The 15,149-nt window shown below is 41.1% G+C and overlaps 2 protein-coding genes across 2 annotated transcripts; one reads left to right on the plus strand and one right to left on the minus strand.

The window, feature by feature from the left end:
* Nucleotides 1-1,831: 1,831 nt before the first annotated feature.
* On the plus strand, nucleotides 1,832-11,616 carry TMEM185A (transmembrane protein 185A). The gene is made up of 7 exons (XM_082771228.1): nucleotides 1,832-2,038; nucleotides 4,455-4,631; nucleotides 5,559-5,766; nucleotides 7,262-7,345; nucleotides 8,268-8,444; nucleotides 8,772-8,895; nucleotides 10,670-11,616. Exons 1-7 carry the CDS (start codon nucleotides 2,001-2,003, stop codon nucleotides 10,912-10,914), a joined length of 1,053 nt encoding a protein of 350 aa, XP_082627354.1. The 5' UTR covers nucleotides 1,832-2,000; the 3' UTR covers nucleotides 10,915-11,616.
* Nucleotides 11,617-11,726: 110 nt separating this feature from the next.
* LOC309883291 (EOLA-like protein) lies at nucleotides 11,727-14,758 on the minus strand. The gene is made up of 3 exons (XM_082771229.1): nucleotides 14,693-14,758; nucleotides 14,154-14,426; nucleotides 11,727-12,523 (listed from the first exon to the last, which is right to left on the minus strand). Exons 2-3 carry the CDS (start codon nucleotides 14,404-14,406, stop codon nucleotides 12,309-12,311), a joined length of 468 nt encoding a protein of 155 aa, XP_082627355.1. The 5' UTR covers nucleotides 14,407-14,426; nucleotides 14,693-14,758; the 3' UTR covers nucleotides 11,727-12,308.
* Between the last annotated feature and the right edge of the window lie 391 nt (nucleotides 14,759-15,149).

The following is a 15,149-nucleotide window of genomic DNA, read 5'->3' on the forward strand; positions in this document are numbered from 1 at the left end:
TTTTTTTTTTTTTTTTTTTTAAGCTTTGTCTCTCTGTAGCTTGCGATTTATTTTCTAGCTCTTTGTCCCCTGTAGGAACAATTGTGCTGCCTGGGCAGTCAGCCAAACATTGTAACTGCTGAAGAAATCTTTCTTGATTTACTCCTACGTGAATATTCTTAGAGTAGGCATGCTGCTTTATTAAGCTTCTAAATCATTAACAGTTTTCAAGTTAAGATAATTCCTTGTTAATATTGTTTTGACTTTGTTTTATAATTGCATCTGGCTGAGGGTAATGCCCACAGGTACTGCCTTGTCTAGGAGCTGCTTTATGTGTTGTGGAAGATGTATTTTATCTTGAATAAATACATTATGCATAGCCCTTCTCTTTTCCAAACTAGTACGGCTCAACTTTTTCAAAAGCAGAATGAAAAACAAAGTACTAATTTTCAATTCTTTAAGCCTGGTAACTCTTCAGTTTCTTACACACTTGTGTGCTGTCCTGCCACAGGTCCTATCACATGGGTTCTTTTTATCTCATCAGCCTCTGGAGCCTGCTTAACCTTCGGCCTTGCCTTGCCTTCACTTTCCTTCCATTATGTTTTCATGCTTCTCGCTCATCCTGATTGCTTGCCAGCTTTCTCACACACCCTCCCCACTACCACTGCTTGTGCCAACCTGCCCTTGCTTTCTCGTGTGCTGTGACATACCCTTGCCTTATTGGAGTTGAAAATATGCAGAAAGCTCCTGGTGTGGAAGTCAGTCAGGTATCTGTGCTGCTGCCAACAGAGTTAAAACCACACCTGCAATTTGCTGTGAATATTTCTAGATTAATCGCATTTTTGAGTTGATCTGTATTAGCTGATGAATGCTGTCGAAGGCTACAACTAGCTACAGCTTTTAATAAATCATCAAGCTGCACATAAGCCTAAGTTCTTAGCTGGTATAAATTAGCAGCCCATTTAGCATTGGATGAAGACTTAGACCATTTACTTTCCGGTTCTTTTTTTTTTTTTTTTTTTTTTTGTATTTCTAGTTGGAGCTAGAGAGCTCAAGAGGTCAAGATACGATTGCTTTTCCTTTTGTTAGCATTTTACTTGCCATGCAATCTTGATTAGCAAGGAGCTACCGGTATTTTAAGTTTACAACAATCACCGGATGATCTGTCATGGTATAGATTTGTCATATAATCTGTCCTGACCGACTTTAAAATTTCATAACCTTTGTTACTGTCAAGCCCATTGACTTGAGTTTGATTAGCCTGTATATTCTGGACAGGTGCACAAACTTCATTTAAAAATGGAAAATCTGTTTCTTCGTTGTTTGTTCTGGCAGCTAATTAGTTTTACTTAGAATGAAAAAACACATCTCTGGTTCTTAACCAGAGCTTGTTTAGCCTACGCCCTCAGCCTTGATTCTCATTATGCCTTCCTAGCTCGGCTGAAGTCTTTTAGTACCTAGCATTTTCTCTCCGTGAGGACAATTTTAGTGTAATCGAGTGACCTCGGTGTCTTTCAGCCAGATTCACTCAGTTCCTCGTGACATTTTTCAGAGCCTTTAGTCACTCCCCCAGCTCTCATCTCCCACAATTTCCACTCAATACCCATGCCTTTGATGCCAGGACACTTCAGAGGCTGATGTGACCAGTTGCAGAACCCCCACTGAAGCAGCTCTCAACCCTTTGAGCACTGCCTTTCCCTTTTACCCCCCCTTATGTATCATGGAAAGCTGAGGGAAGGCTGAGGCAACCTCCAGCCCTTCAAGCCCTGCCCACAGCCACCCCCTGACGAGGCTTCGCGCTCCGCCACCGCGCATGCGCAGCGCCGCCCGCGAAGCCCGCTCGGGCCCTGCCCTCCGCCCGGCGGAGGCACCGGCGCGGTGAAGACCCGGCGGGCGCTGCGCATGCGCGGGGCGGGCAGCCGGGGGCCGGCGGCGAGGCCAGGCCCGAGCGGGGCGGGCGGCGGCGGCTGCGCCATGCGCGCCTGGTAGAGCGCGGCCGGAGCGGGGCCGGCGGGGCCGCCATGAACCTGCGGGGCCTCTTCCAGGACTTCAACCCCAGGTGAGGGCGGTCCCCGAGCGGCTGAGGCTCCGCGGGAGGCCCCGGGCCCTGCTCGGCGCTGGGGGAGCCCCGCTGGGGCCTCCTGCCACGGGCTGCGCCGTGTGGGGTGGGGGGAGGCAGAGCGGCCTGGGGCGGGCACCCGGTGTGAGGGGGGGAGCTGCGGGGAGCGGGGCACCAGGAGAACCGGAGGGGGCTGGGCTGAGCTTCGGGGTCTGCAGACCAAGGTGGTAGTCACCCCAAATCCTGGGCTCCTGGCTCTGCAAACTAAGGTAGTAGTCACCCCAAATCCTCAGCTTCTGTCCCTGAAAACTGAGGCAATAATCACCCAAAATCCTGGGCTCCTGTCCCTGGAAACTAAGGCGATAGTCACCCCAAATTGGGCTTACACAGTCCTGCCAAATAGCTATGGATGCACGCAACTCTTTAAAAAAAAAAAAAAAAGCCAAGAGACCTAGTTCAGATTGGCTTTGCTGTTACAAGATATTTTAAGACCGTGGAATAAAGTCTTCGGAATAACGTCTGCAGGTTGGCACGCAGCGCAGGGAGCCCTGGAAAATCTTGTTCATGAAAGAGGCCGTGCACGATCGCAGTTACAGAAAGCTGCGCTCAATCAGTTGTCTAGACGAGCGGAAGCATAACAAATGCTTCAGGAAATGCGTTGCTGCAGAGGGGGTGAGACAAACGCTCAAAATACATGTGCCTGAAAGTAATGAAAAAGTAGGGGGAGGAAGTTTCAGAAGCTTATTAGGCTTTGTTATTGCTAAGCAATGCTTGCAGCTTGTTTGGATGCAGTCTAAATGATGAATTTATTCATTTTATTCATCCCTTTATCAGGGAGTGTAGTGATAGGACAAGGAGCAATGGCTTAAATTAAGAGAGTAGGTTTAGATTAGATAGTAGGAAGAAATTCTTTACCGTGAGGCCCAGAGAAGCTGTGGATGCCAGGTTTTGGGCAACCTGGGCTGGTGGGAGGTGTCCCTGCCCGTGGCAGGGGGCTGGAATGAGATGGGCTTTGAGGTCCCTTCCAACCCAAACCACTCTGATTCTATGAATGAGCAAGCTGAATGCTCCACTAATGCAGATAACTGAATCTTGAATGTTTTGACGCTTACTGGAACATTCAGGGGGCCCTGGTATTTAGCCACATGATGTTTCACTTCTGCTTTTATTGAGGAACCAGGGAAAACACAAACTACACAAATACCGAACACTGGAAGCGTGTGAATGGCCGAGGCAGCTGAAGGATCTCTTTGCTGCTGTGAAGAGCGATTTGGTTTTTATCAGCCCGTCCTGAGGTCTTTCCATCAGGCATGCTAGGAGGTGCTGACCCAGTAAAGCAGCTTTTTGTAATTAAAGGGCACCTGAAATTGTGCTGAAAAGAAACAAAGCAGCTTGATATCTAAAAAACGCGGTGCTGATTTAATGGGCATTTTATCGCTATTTGATGAGGGTGGAAGTAGGCAGGGTGAGTTATGCTGTTGGAGTAAAGGTAGTAGTCCTGACTCGCTGCTCTACTCTGCAGCGAGCGCTTACTGTTCTTTAGGTTATCCAGGCCTTAAAATACATATAATTATCTCGCTGAAGTGGTGTTGAAGCATAATGATGTGTTTTCTAAAGCGATCTGTGATCCTCTGCTGAATGGCACTCTAAGCGTGGATGACTTTTTCCCCTTCCTGTAGTGTGAGGAAATCGTGTGCTGTGTAATTATTTTGTCTGACTTCTGGGGGTGCAAACTATTGTGGTGCCACAGTTTGCAAGTATTCTGCAAACACTGATTCATTCCTAGGCTGACTTGTTTATAAAATGTATCAGCGTAACTGTTTTAAACTTAGAGCAAGGATCCTCAGTTAGAAATCAGACTTTTTGTTAGTAACTTCGTTAAAAGTTTAACCTGCTCTTGTTTTAAGGGAGTAGAAAACCAATCTGTGTTTATATCACAAGACTGAACAGCTTTTCATCTTCAATCAGTCTTTGACATTCAAAATTAAGCTGCATAATTTATTTAACTTTATCCGTGCTGTTTTTAACTTATTTCATTTGATTTGTACGAAAGAATGCGCTTTCCAGAAAGTGTACGACTGGCATGTTTCTGAGCCTCTAATAACCCAGCCCCTGAGTGGATCCTTGTGGGAGGAAGCTATTTATAGGAGCCCATTCATTAAGTTTGTCATGCAAGAATGCTTTTGATGTGTTCCCTTGAAGCAATGGTTTTATGAGTGAAAGAGATGATATGCGATATTTGTGATGAAATATTTGACTATTCAGATTCAATTTGATTCTTTGCAGAGAACTTTGACACACATTTTTGGATTGGAAGTGTTCTGATTAAATTTTAGCTATGACTGATTTCCTTGTCCTCTAAAATCTTTGTGTTAAGTTGCATGCCATAATTTCTGTTTGTTTGTTTGTTTCCTAGCAAATTTCTGATTTATGCCTGTCTGCTGCTTTTCTCTGTGTTGCTGTCGCTACGTTTGGATGACAAAATTCAATGGAGTTACTGGGCTGTGTTTGCTCCGATCTGGCTCTGGAAGCTAATGGTGATTGTGGGCGCCTCAGTGGGAACAGGAGTGTGGGCCCGGAACCCGCAGTATCGGTAAGTTGAGGATATTTATTTTGCGGAACAAAGGGAACGGTGTGTGTTTTCCATACTGAATCAAATTCCTAAATAGGTTTTCAAAAAACATAAGATCTACCATCCAGAAGGTTTGCTTTTAACATACAGGTTATGATAATCATTTCAAATAATGTATGCAAGCAGTGTTATGCAGATATGGATGTCTTCGTCCTAGTTGCAGCACTTTATCACAGTCTTCAGGAATACTGTCTTGAGGAAGCTAAAACTTCTCATGGGGTGACTCTCTGCATCTTTCCATTAGAACGCTGGGAATTCTTTGCTTTAATATAATCTGTGCAGATATGTATCTTTAGAGGTACCAGGAATGTGCTATATTTAATTGGGTTACTTTCTAAATCAGCTTCCTGAAAGGTACAGATCAGCTTGAAGAATGTTGGATTTTTTTTTTGGCCTTGTCATGTGTATAATCTCAGCAAACAGATGCAGGGATATTTGGTGATTCTTGAATATATAGCAAAGATGGAGAATTCTCAGACAAACTGCAGTTTTACAAGAAATAGTCACAGACTTTAACACACTTGTATGTATGTAACATTTGTGAAGTAAGATGTTTTGGGGAACAAATTTTGTAAATTCCTCTTCATTTTTTGTCAAAGTTGCTTAACTGTGATATTTTAATTGTGAGTCTAGGATAAAGTAACTTCCAGACCTTTAAATGCATCAGTGCTGATCCTTTTTTGAAGGAAAAATGAGGAGCAAGTCCTGTTGCTTCATCAGCAGTGTATTCTAATAGTGGCTAGTTGGGAGGAACATATACATTTGTTTAAAAATCAGGGGTTAATATCCAAAAATTAATTCTCGTAAATGAAATGTCTTGGGACGTTTGCAGGATGGCGTGCTTTCTTGTTGGCATGTAAACTGAATATTTCTTTTACCTCCTTTTAGAGCAGAAGGAGAAACATGCGTGGAGTTCAAAGCGATGTTAATAGCAGTAGGCATCCACCTGCTACTGCTGATGTTTGAAGTTCTGGTGTGTGACAGGATCGAAAGAGGAACCCATTTTTGGCTTCTGGTCTTCATGCCATTATTCTTCGTATCTCCCGTGTCAGTGGCAGCTTGTGTATGGGGATTCCGACATGACAGGTCCCTGGAGGTAACGCTTTGTTATGTATAAAAACTGGGACAATGGAAGACTAGGAGTCTTTTGTTAGAGTGCCTCTCAGTAAAGCGTGATATGGATGACTGCATCTGTTGAATTAATTGTTTGCACTGATTACTACAGTGCAAAATTAGGATTGGGAATAATATATATTTTTTTTTTACTAATCTCTTCTAATTTTTTTCAACTACCAAACTGCGGCATTTTAAATCTGCCTTTTTATTGCATGTCAAAAGAACCTGCTACAAACTGTGCAATATGAACTAATACTAGACATGTAAAAACCGAAAATTACTAAAACAAACAAAAAAACCACCTTCCACTGACAGTAAGCACTGTCCCTAGGCAGAATTGAACTTCCAAAGCCCTATGTAATTGGGGCTGCAAATTTCTTACCTTCCCAATCAAGGTGATTAATTTGTCATTTGGGAGTGCAGATGGCAGGTATAAAACAGTAGTTTTCTGTGTTCTACCTCTAGCTCCTTTCCTCTCTAATGAGAGATCCTTTTGGTTTTGGAAGAACTTCCACAGTTGTGGCAGCCTTAGTAGCATATATCAGTATCATGGTGGGGCCAGAAAAAGCTTTCTTTAGTACGTTACTATTTTTATAGTCAATAAAGCAACATTTATTTAAGACATATTGAATTCATTAAATTTTGAGCCTAGGCGCTCCAACCATACATGTGCTTGCCATACATAGCTCAAATGTTAACATGATTCTTAGAAAAAAAACTTTAACAATTGATCCTCTGATGGCTAGTTAGTATTTTTATTCTTTCTATCTGCCATTGCGTTTTTCTGCTTGGTTGGTCTTATGCTAGAGCGTGGGTTTTCTGAGGTGTTTTCTAGTCATTTACTCTCTTGACTAAGCTAGCGTTACAAAACTACTTAAAATCTAGTTAACTCCATTTAATTATACAGTAAATGATTGAATTTACATGCTGTCTTTTATTCTTCCTAAAACTGACTTAAAACCGGACTGCTCTTAGTTTAAGTTGAAAATTACATATATTTAATACATTACCACAACAACTAAAATACATCTTAAAAGAAAGACAAACTTGATAGTTTTGAATTTAAGGATTTCTTAGTACTTTAATTCCAGCAATATTTCTTACCTGAGGAAAACAGCTGAAGTTGTTTTCTGATTCTTTGTTATTTTGGTTGTGTTCTTTTTTTCTCCAACCTGATTAGTTTGATTTTTTTTTTGTTATTATTTCTCTGCTCATTCTCATAGGTGCTGTAGGTAGAGCTTTTATTTTTGTTTTAAATACCAGGAAGGCCTTCCCTCAGGGGATACCTGCATTGGCATTTACCATATTGGGATCACAGCTCCTCAAGTTTAGGGATGCTTAGTAATATTTAATATACATGCAAATGATATTGTAGTGATAAGTATAGGGTCAGAAAAGCCATTTAACATTCCTTAGTTATTTCAGAGAGAACTTTAGAATGCTAAGTGTTAATTAACATTTTTTCTCTTTTCTAGCTGGAAATCTTGTGTTCAGTCAATATTCTACAATTCATATTTATTGCACTCAGACTAGATGAGATCATCAGATGGCCATGGCTTGTATGTAAACTGTGTTTTCTTCTTAAACTTGTTTAAATACTTAATTTCATTCAGATATTTACTACAGGGAACAGTTAATGTATGATCAGCGTCTGTGATCTCCCTTTTACTTATTTAACAGTCCTTCACTGATGGTCTGCTTCATTCAGTAGTCAAGGGAAAGGCTTTTCCTTGAGTAAGAGCATTCCTTTCTTCAGGGGAAGAGGGACATGCCATCAACTGTAATTAATTAATTTCTGGTCAAATGTTGGCAGGGGGAGGGCAGAATCCTAAAGAAAAGCTTCCAGTTGCAATACTAAACCAGCCAGAAAAATGATTGGTGAGTTAGGGCAAGTGTTGGTGAATATTGTGTGGTAATTAACTTGTTTTGTTATGCTACCATGCATTGAAATTGACCTCCTGTGGTCACTGTCAAAATATGCTGAGATTTACTGTTCCAAGTAGCTTTAGAATACAAAAGCTCTGTTCCTGTGTCTGGCTTTGTGTAAACTGCCATAAATCTGATAACCTGTCAAGATTATGACTGCCCTTACTATTTTCAAAAAAATGTGGAATTGATCTCATTTAGAAACACTTGGAGTAAGGTGTCTAATGTAGAAAATGCTTGCTAAAGTCAATTTCAAGTACTGTTTGAACTTACTTTTTAAGTTTAACTCTATTGACTTAATTTTAAATTGTTTCAGCTTGATGGGGTTTACAGCGCTTACTGAGGAACCCCAAAGAGCTGATATGGCTTATAACAATGCATGTGATTTGCAAAGCTTTTCTGCTAGAGATTAAATTAGTTAGACCATTACACTTGATTCTTTTTTATGCTTAATACGTGGACTTGCTTTATTTAAAAAAAAAAAAAAAAAAAAAAGACAAACACATCACTGGCTGGGGTGGAAAAAGCAGCTAACTTCTTTAATTTATCTTTCAGGTTGTTTGCGTTCCATTGTGGATCTTGATGTCCTTTCTGTGTCTCGTGGTGCTCTATTACATTGTGTGGTCTGTTCTGTTCTTGCGCTCCATGGATGTGATTGCTGAGCAACGGAGGACGCACATAACAATGGCAGTCAGCTGGATGACAATTGTAGTCCCACTGCTCACGTTTGAGGTAGGATAAAGTGTACGGTTTTATATATCTTGTTTTTTATTCAGAGAGGGGTGAATGTTGCTCTCTTTGAACTCGTCAAAATGAAGATACCACATCTTGTTCGGAATAAAATATTAAATGCAAATACGAAGGGAAAACCAAGAATTTTGTGCTTTTGAATTTTCATGTGTAAAACGCCTCACATTGGAACCGTAAAATCATATTTCTGTGGAGGCTGTTTTTCCTAAAAAATGTGTTAAGTTAAAGATCACTGTTTAAACGATGCTTGGAAATGGGAATTACAATGGATATTAGAAATTGATGTTGTTTTTTTCTTTTCTCCTTTAGATTTTACTAGTACACAGACTAGACGGGCACAATTCTTTCTCTTTTATACCCATATTTGTTCCTCTTTGGCTTTCACTGATAACTTTAATGGCAACAACATTCGGGCAAAAAGGAGGAAATCACTGTAAGTACTTAATAATCATGGAAACTAAGAGTGAAACTCGAGACAAAAATGCATTTTACTAAGACATCTATTTTTAAGAAGCTTTGTGCTGTGTTTATTTCTCATAAAATAGTTTAGATGCATTTGTTACTGCTCCCTTGAGATGGTTCTCTTAAGTTTTCAGTGTTTATAGTGTATCTTGGTCTTTGTTATTGATCTTAAAGCATGGGCTCTTCTGTTTGGATGCGTTGAGATCCCAGTGGGGTTTTAAGTTAGCTTTTTGTCCTTCCTTGTTCCTGGGGGTTTCATTCTCATGGGACATGACTAAGATCTTTCTATTCTGGGTTCTGAAAATAGTTTACCACCTACCATTGTAATTGGCAGTAGTAGCCTGAAGGAGTATTCTCTGTCTTCTCTGGCTAATTAGTTCTCTCTGCTGCTTAGATATGACTTCAGTTGCATGGGTGGCCAAGTGTAAATTTACCATGTTTTTTATTCCCTCAATAATTACCATTGCTGGAAAGAGCATTTGCCCTTTTAGCCATCTAACAGTACTGACTCGGTGCAGTTTAGTAGTTCTTACTACCCAAATTGCAGTTAGTATTGTTTTGTGACAAGACAATAAAACTTATTAGGATTTTTCAGAGTTGAAAGAAACCAACTGTGATATTAATTTCATAAACTTCGTTTTGGTCCAGTTGTGAAATATGTTGAGAATTTCTCTCTTCAGTGTGTATCTTCACATTTAGCTTACTTTTTTTTTTTTGTATGGAAAATTGTTCTGGGTAACTTCATTTATTATTTTTTTTAAAGCATGCTGTTGATGATTTGTAGCCAAATCAGTCATTTGGAAAGCCAAACATCCCTCTTATATTCTGTAGGGTTAGTAAGCACTGATTGTAAACTTAAAAAAAAATAAATTAAAAAAATCTGAAGTGATCCTCAGAAGACTTGCATGAATATCCACCACTAAAGAGTGCTAAGTGAAATACATCAATGGCCATCGAGTATGATCTCTGCAAAAAGATGGATTGTATAGGATCTTCCCTGGCAAATACTCAGTCCCTTTCCTTCTTTCATTGAAAAATTTGCCTTGGTGGGCAGGCTGTTCCTTTCAATGCTGACCTTTTGGTATTGGTTAATAGAAGAGTGCCATCTGAGTTACAGGTGCCACTTATTGAATGCTATCTTTCAAAATCTTTGCAGAAAAAATAGATGACAAACAAAAGAGGTACTGCTGTTTTAATCTAGCGTAGATAATACCAAGGGTGAAATGCTCATGTCATCACATCATATTTAGCAAACAACAAAAATTTGGGGGGAATACTGAGCACATACACTTACCAATCAGTGTCAGCTTATGCCATCACAGCCTCTCTGGTCCTGTAACCTGTGTGTATCAAATGAAATTTGGTGTGAAAGTCTTCCTGTGTGACATTGATTGCTGGAGAGGTGCAAGGCCTTTTGTGTTCTTTCTGCCTATATACTGATGTCATCTGTCACCGCTTAATACACGAGATGCTGTGGATTCTTGCTCTGGTGGCTTAGCTCTAATACATACATACGCACATGCAGGCACGTGTGTAGATACCTGACCTTCAATGTTGTTATGATAGATGTGACACTGAAAAGCAGCACTAACATAAATTTTAAGTTGTTCATATGGAAACAATTGAGAACTGAAGTAGGCAGATGAAGCAGTTCTTGATTTCTTTAATTAAATTCTTACCTATTTTGTAATCATGTGAAATCATTTTTTTCAATTTTGTAATCATGTGAAATGATTTATTTTTAGGGTGGTTTGGAATTCGCAAAGACTTCTGCCAGTTCCTGCTTGAAATTTTCCCCTTCTTGCGAGAATATGGAAATATTTCCTATGATCTTCATCATGAAGATAATGAAGAAGCGGAAGAAACCCCAGTTCCCGAGCCACCAAAAATTGCACCAATGTTTCGAAAAAAGACTGGAGTGGTCATAACACAGAGTCCGGGGAAATACGTAATTCCACCTCCTAAGTTAAATATCGATATGCCAGATTAAGATGGCAACAGCCTGTTAAACTGGAACTGGGAATCAAAAGACAAATGCAGCTCATCTCATGCCTTGTCCCAATTACTTAAAAATAGCTATTGCTTGATCAGTGGCTTGGATCAGAGAAATCAGATCTAGAAGATAAATTGAGGTTTTTCGACAGAGATTTTGTGAACCTTCCTAATGGCTTGGTTGCACACTTGCCTGTATAGTATTTATATGAACATTTTAGCAGTGTAATATATTGTTTAAAAGTCTCGTCCTGTACAGTATAAGTATTATCTAAAAGTATTTTTTTAAAAAGCCTGTATGAATTGCCTATGCTATTCCAAGTGTCTTTCAGGTCCTAAATATACACTTGATTTTCATGTCTGTGCAAAGTACTTTGGAGATGTCTTGGTATAGTACCTCTTTCCTTCTTTTCCTGTTCAGCCACAATCGTTACCTTAACTGCAAAAGCACAGGAGTTTTGCGCTTCTAAGGCAAGACTGGAAAGCTTTTGGGGGGGTGGAATGGAATGTATTGCAGCTTTTAAATGATGCTTTTGAGTTAGCTATGTGAATTGTTAGGTAAGTATTTCAACTTTTGCACTGGCTTGGGAGTTAAGTGTTGCTTTTGTTGCTTTTCCAGGTTCAGTTTTCTAGCTCCTTTTGAGCAACGTGTACACCGTTCTCCCATTAGTTTGGCAATTTAATAAACTCTTTCCTCTTGTGTTGTGTGTGTAATTTACACCAGAAGTATTAGTTACAGGTTTTATAGCTGGTATAAACATGGTAACTTGGTCTTCATTACCACTTTTTTTGTATAACTTCAGAAAATGTTCAAAATTAGAACTGGTCCGTGTTAATACAGCATTTTCTTATTTGAGAGATCTGATTTTTATATGAAGGCTGTCGGTCACAGAGCCATATACTGCAGTCTGCTCCCTCCATCCTATGCACACATACCTAACCCATGAATGAGAAAATCTGGTCTTTTTTAATTTTTTTACAGTGTGGGTGTACATCATATGCACATATCCTAGCCGGTAACAATGATAGAAGTCTGCTCTCAAGCACCATTTCTCTGGAGAGTGTTTCAGATCTTTCTTCATAATATGCCTCCTCATACAACATTATGCTTGTATTTAGTCACATTATAAATTGATACACAATAACTATATATTAGAAAACTCACATTTATTTACAGTTGCATGTATATCAAAAATCTACTAAAACAGCAGTAATTTCCAGCAAGGGTCATAAAAATGAGATCCTGATCTTGCTTCAAAATAGCAATTCTTGCTACTTCAAACGATTCATACTGGAAGGAATACTAAGTAATTGACTGGTATTCAAGATAGTGACTTGTGAATAACCAGTTTGCATTTAGGCAGGAAAAAATACAGCATGGGGCAACTCCTATCATTCTGAGGGGATCAGTTCATCAGGGATGTTCACTTGCCACACACCTCTAAACCCTCTGGCAGGAATTGGTTCCAGGAGCCATCTAGGATTTGAAACAACAGTCAAGTATTTCTGATCTAGATTACTAAGGACAGCTTTGTTTTCCAGCTCCAAAACCTTTTCAGGAGGTAAATTTTCTGGGTATAGTGATGTCTCTCCAATGTCAACTAATCCTGTATTATAAAATGAGAACAGTTAGTTGGTGATTGAATTCCTAGAAAAAACATTTCCACAAGTACACCTCCCAGAGGACATATAAAGCAGCTAGTGTACATTACCAGAAGGCTGCAGTACAAAGCATGCATGCTTTAAGCAAGGTGTCAATCGCTGCAGAAGACAGCCTCTAAGACTCAAGCTGCTTCAAGAACAGTTGAAGCATGCAGTAATAACACAGCAATAGATGATTCTGTTAAAAGAAGCCTGCATCTAATGAGACAGAGATGCTACCAAAAACTGAGCTACATTTGGCTTGAAGTAGCTTCATTAAAATACAATTGACTGCTCATATCAGGATTCTATTGTATTAACATCTTAAAATCATTAAGCCATGTGGAAATTCCCACTCTCTGGAACCCATTTTACTCATAAAATTTACTTACCTTAATGAAAGTCACAAAAGGGAGTTTCTATGTTTAATGATTAAAAATTTTAAAATAAAGATCAAAAAAGCTCTTATACCTACTCCACAGTTTAGCATGCAATTTAAATGAAGGCTACAAATCTACATATTACTTTAATAACTAACAATTTCCAGAGCTGTAGGACTGGAACAATTTTCCAGAACATGTAATAGCCATAATTAACTTTGCAGGAATAGCTAAAAATATTCAAATAAGAATACAAGATAGATGGCATGAGAAAAGAATTGACACCTACAAAGGAAAGTGCAAAATGAGTACCTCATACAAACTTTGCAAGTATTCAGTACAACAACATTATTATATTGTGCTGAAACATAATATAAAAAGCACCACTCTATCCTAACTTTGTTACAGAAATAAAATTCTTTACTGCCCAAATAACAAGACTGCTGAAGCATTTGTAGAACTGAAATAGAATTTATGTAATAATCTGACATGCAAAGCAATAAAATGTCATAACTCCACTTGACTATGAGTACAGTAAAGTTGTTTCAGTAAGAGTTCGTAAGCTCAAAAATGAAAAAAAGGTGGAATTGACATTTATTATCATTAAATAAGATACTATCCAACCTTTTTCATACTATCTTACTGTATGAGTTGGCACAAATTTATTTTATTTCCTCATTTTTCGTAGAGGTCTGATTCTATTTTAGAAAGAATAAGGGTCTTCTACAGTATTGTGGGCTGTGTGAAACATACTCCTGTTTTTCTCTTGATGCAATTTCCACAGCCTGAGGTAACAGCAAGCAATTAAGCAGGCAGATACTTTCTTCTCTTGCATTTTTCCTGTTTTGTAGCAGACTCCAAGGAGGAGGTTCTAGGTGTCAAAGATAATTTTAAGAACGCAAGACCCTAAAACAGTTCAATATACCAAGTGGCCTGACTGAAACTCCTTATCCTAAAGGTCACAGATACTTCAGGACACCAATTTCCAGCACACTAGAAAAAGGATATGTTTAATTTGTAATGTTCCCCAAAGAGCTGAGCTTACAGCGATGGGGAATTGAAGTAGACCCCAGCCACAACTCAGTCAGCGCTACCTCAAAGCAAGTGTTAAAGCAATGTTATAATGAGCATAGCCATGAACAGCAGGCGTGTGACTGAAGCAAATACGCTAATAAATGAAATGCTTGCTTGGAAAATATAACCCAGGGTTGCTTACCTGCAATAACTCCCCTGCCAAACTTCTCCCCTTCATCCAACAAGTCCTGCACTTGCTCTGCCGTCATACCAAACCTGCTCAGAAGAATATCTCGCCACGCTTCGTCCTCCCAGTCCTTGACGGCTATGTGGACGGCGATGGTGCGGTGCTGGTAGCGGGCGAGCACGGGCCGCCAGCGAGTCTCGATGGTTTTGACATTGTTTAAAACCAGCCCCGCGTAGGGCTGGCGGAACGAGAGGCAGCCGAGCTTCATCCTTCCCCGGGCATCAGCACCTGTTGGTTCCGAGCACACACGAGCTGGCAGCCCTCGGAAACCCGCGGCCGCCCCCAGCCCAAGCCCAGCTCCGGGGCCGGCCGCCAGAGGGGACCCGCGGCCCTGCCCTGCCCGCCCCGCAGCCGGGGCCTGTCGGGTCTCGCCCCGCCGCGGCGGAGCCGGGCTCGGCCGGGGGCCCCCCGCAGGGCCGCGGCTCCTCCGCGCCGCCGCCTCACGGCCATGGAGGAGCCGAGGCCTCCCCGCCCTCCTCGGCCTCCTCTCCTACCTGTCCCCGGGGCCGGAGGGAGGCTGCCTGGCGGCACCGCGGCAGGAGGCGGGCGGCTGGGCTCGGCGCTGCCGCCTGTGGGCGGTGCTGAGGGGGGACCCGCGCTGCGCCCCGCCCGCCGGCTGACGGGGGTTGACCTGGCCGCCACATGCTTAAGCGTGCGTTCATTTCCTTTTTATTTGGAAATTGTTTTCCTCAATTGCACAAAAATAGCGGGTTTCTCCCAGCCGGCTCCTCTCGGGGAAATGGGGGTAACGGCTCGAGCCCGCTGAGGGGAGAAGAAGCCCGAGAAGCCCGGCTCCCCGCTGAGGTGGCTGCTGAGGGGAGGCGGGAGCTGGCGACCCCGGCACCTCAGGAATTAACCAGACTTGGTCTCTCACCTCCCCGCTTGTTCTGCACAACCTTGTTTGTATGCTATTGCCGGTTAAAAATGGATGTTTTGCAGCAGTATCGCAGT

Source organism: Aythya marila (genome assembly GCF_965140915.1).
Source record: "Aythya marila genome assembly, chromosome: 13".
Taxonomy (NCBI): Eukaryota; Metazoa; Chordata; class Aves; order Anseriformes; family Anatidae; genus Aythya; species Aythya marila.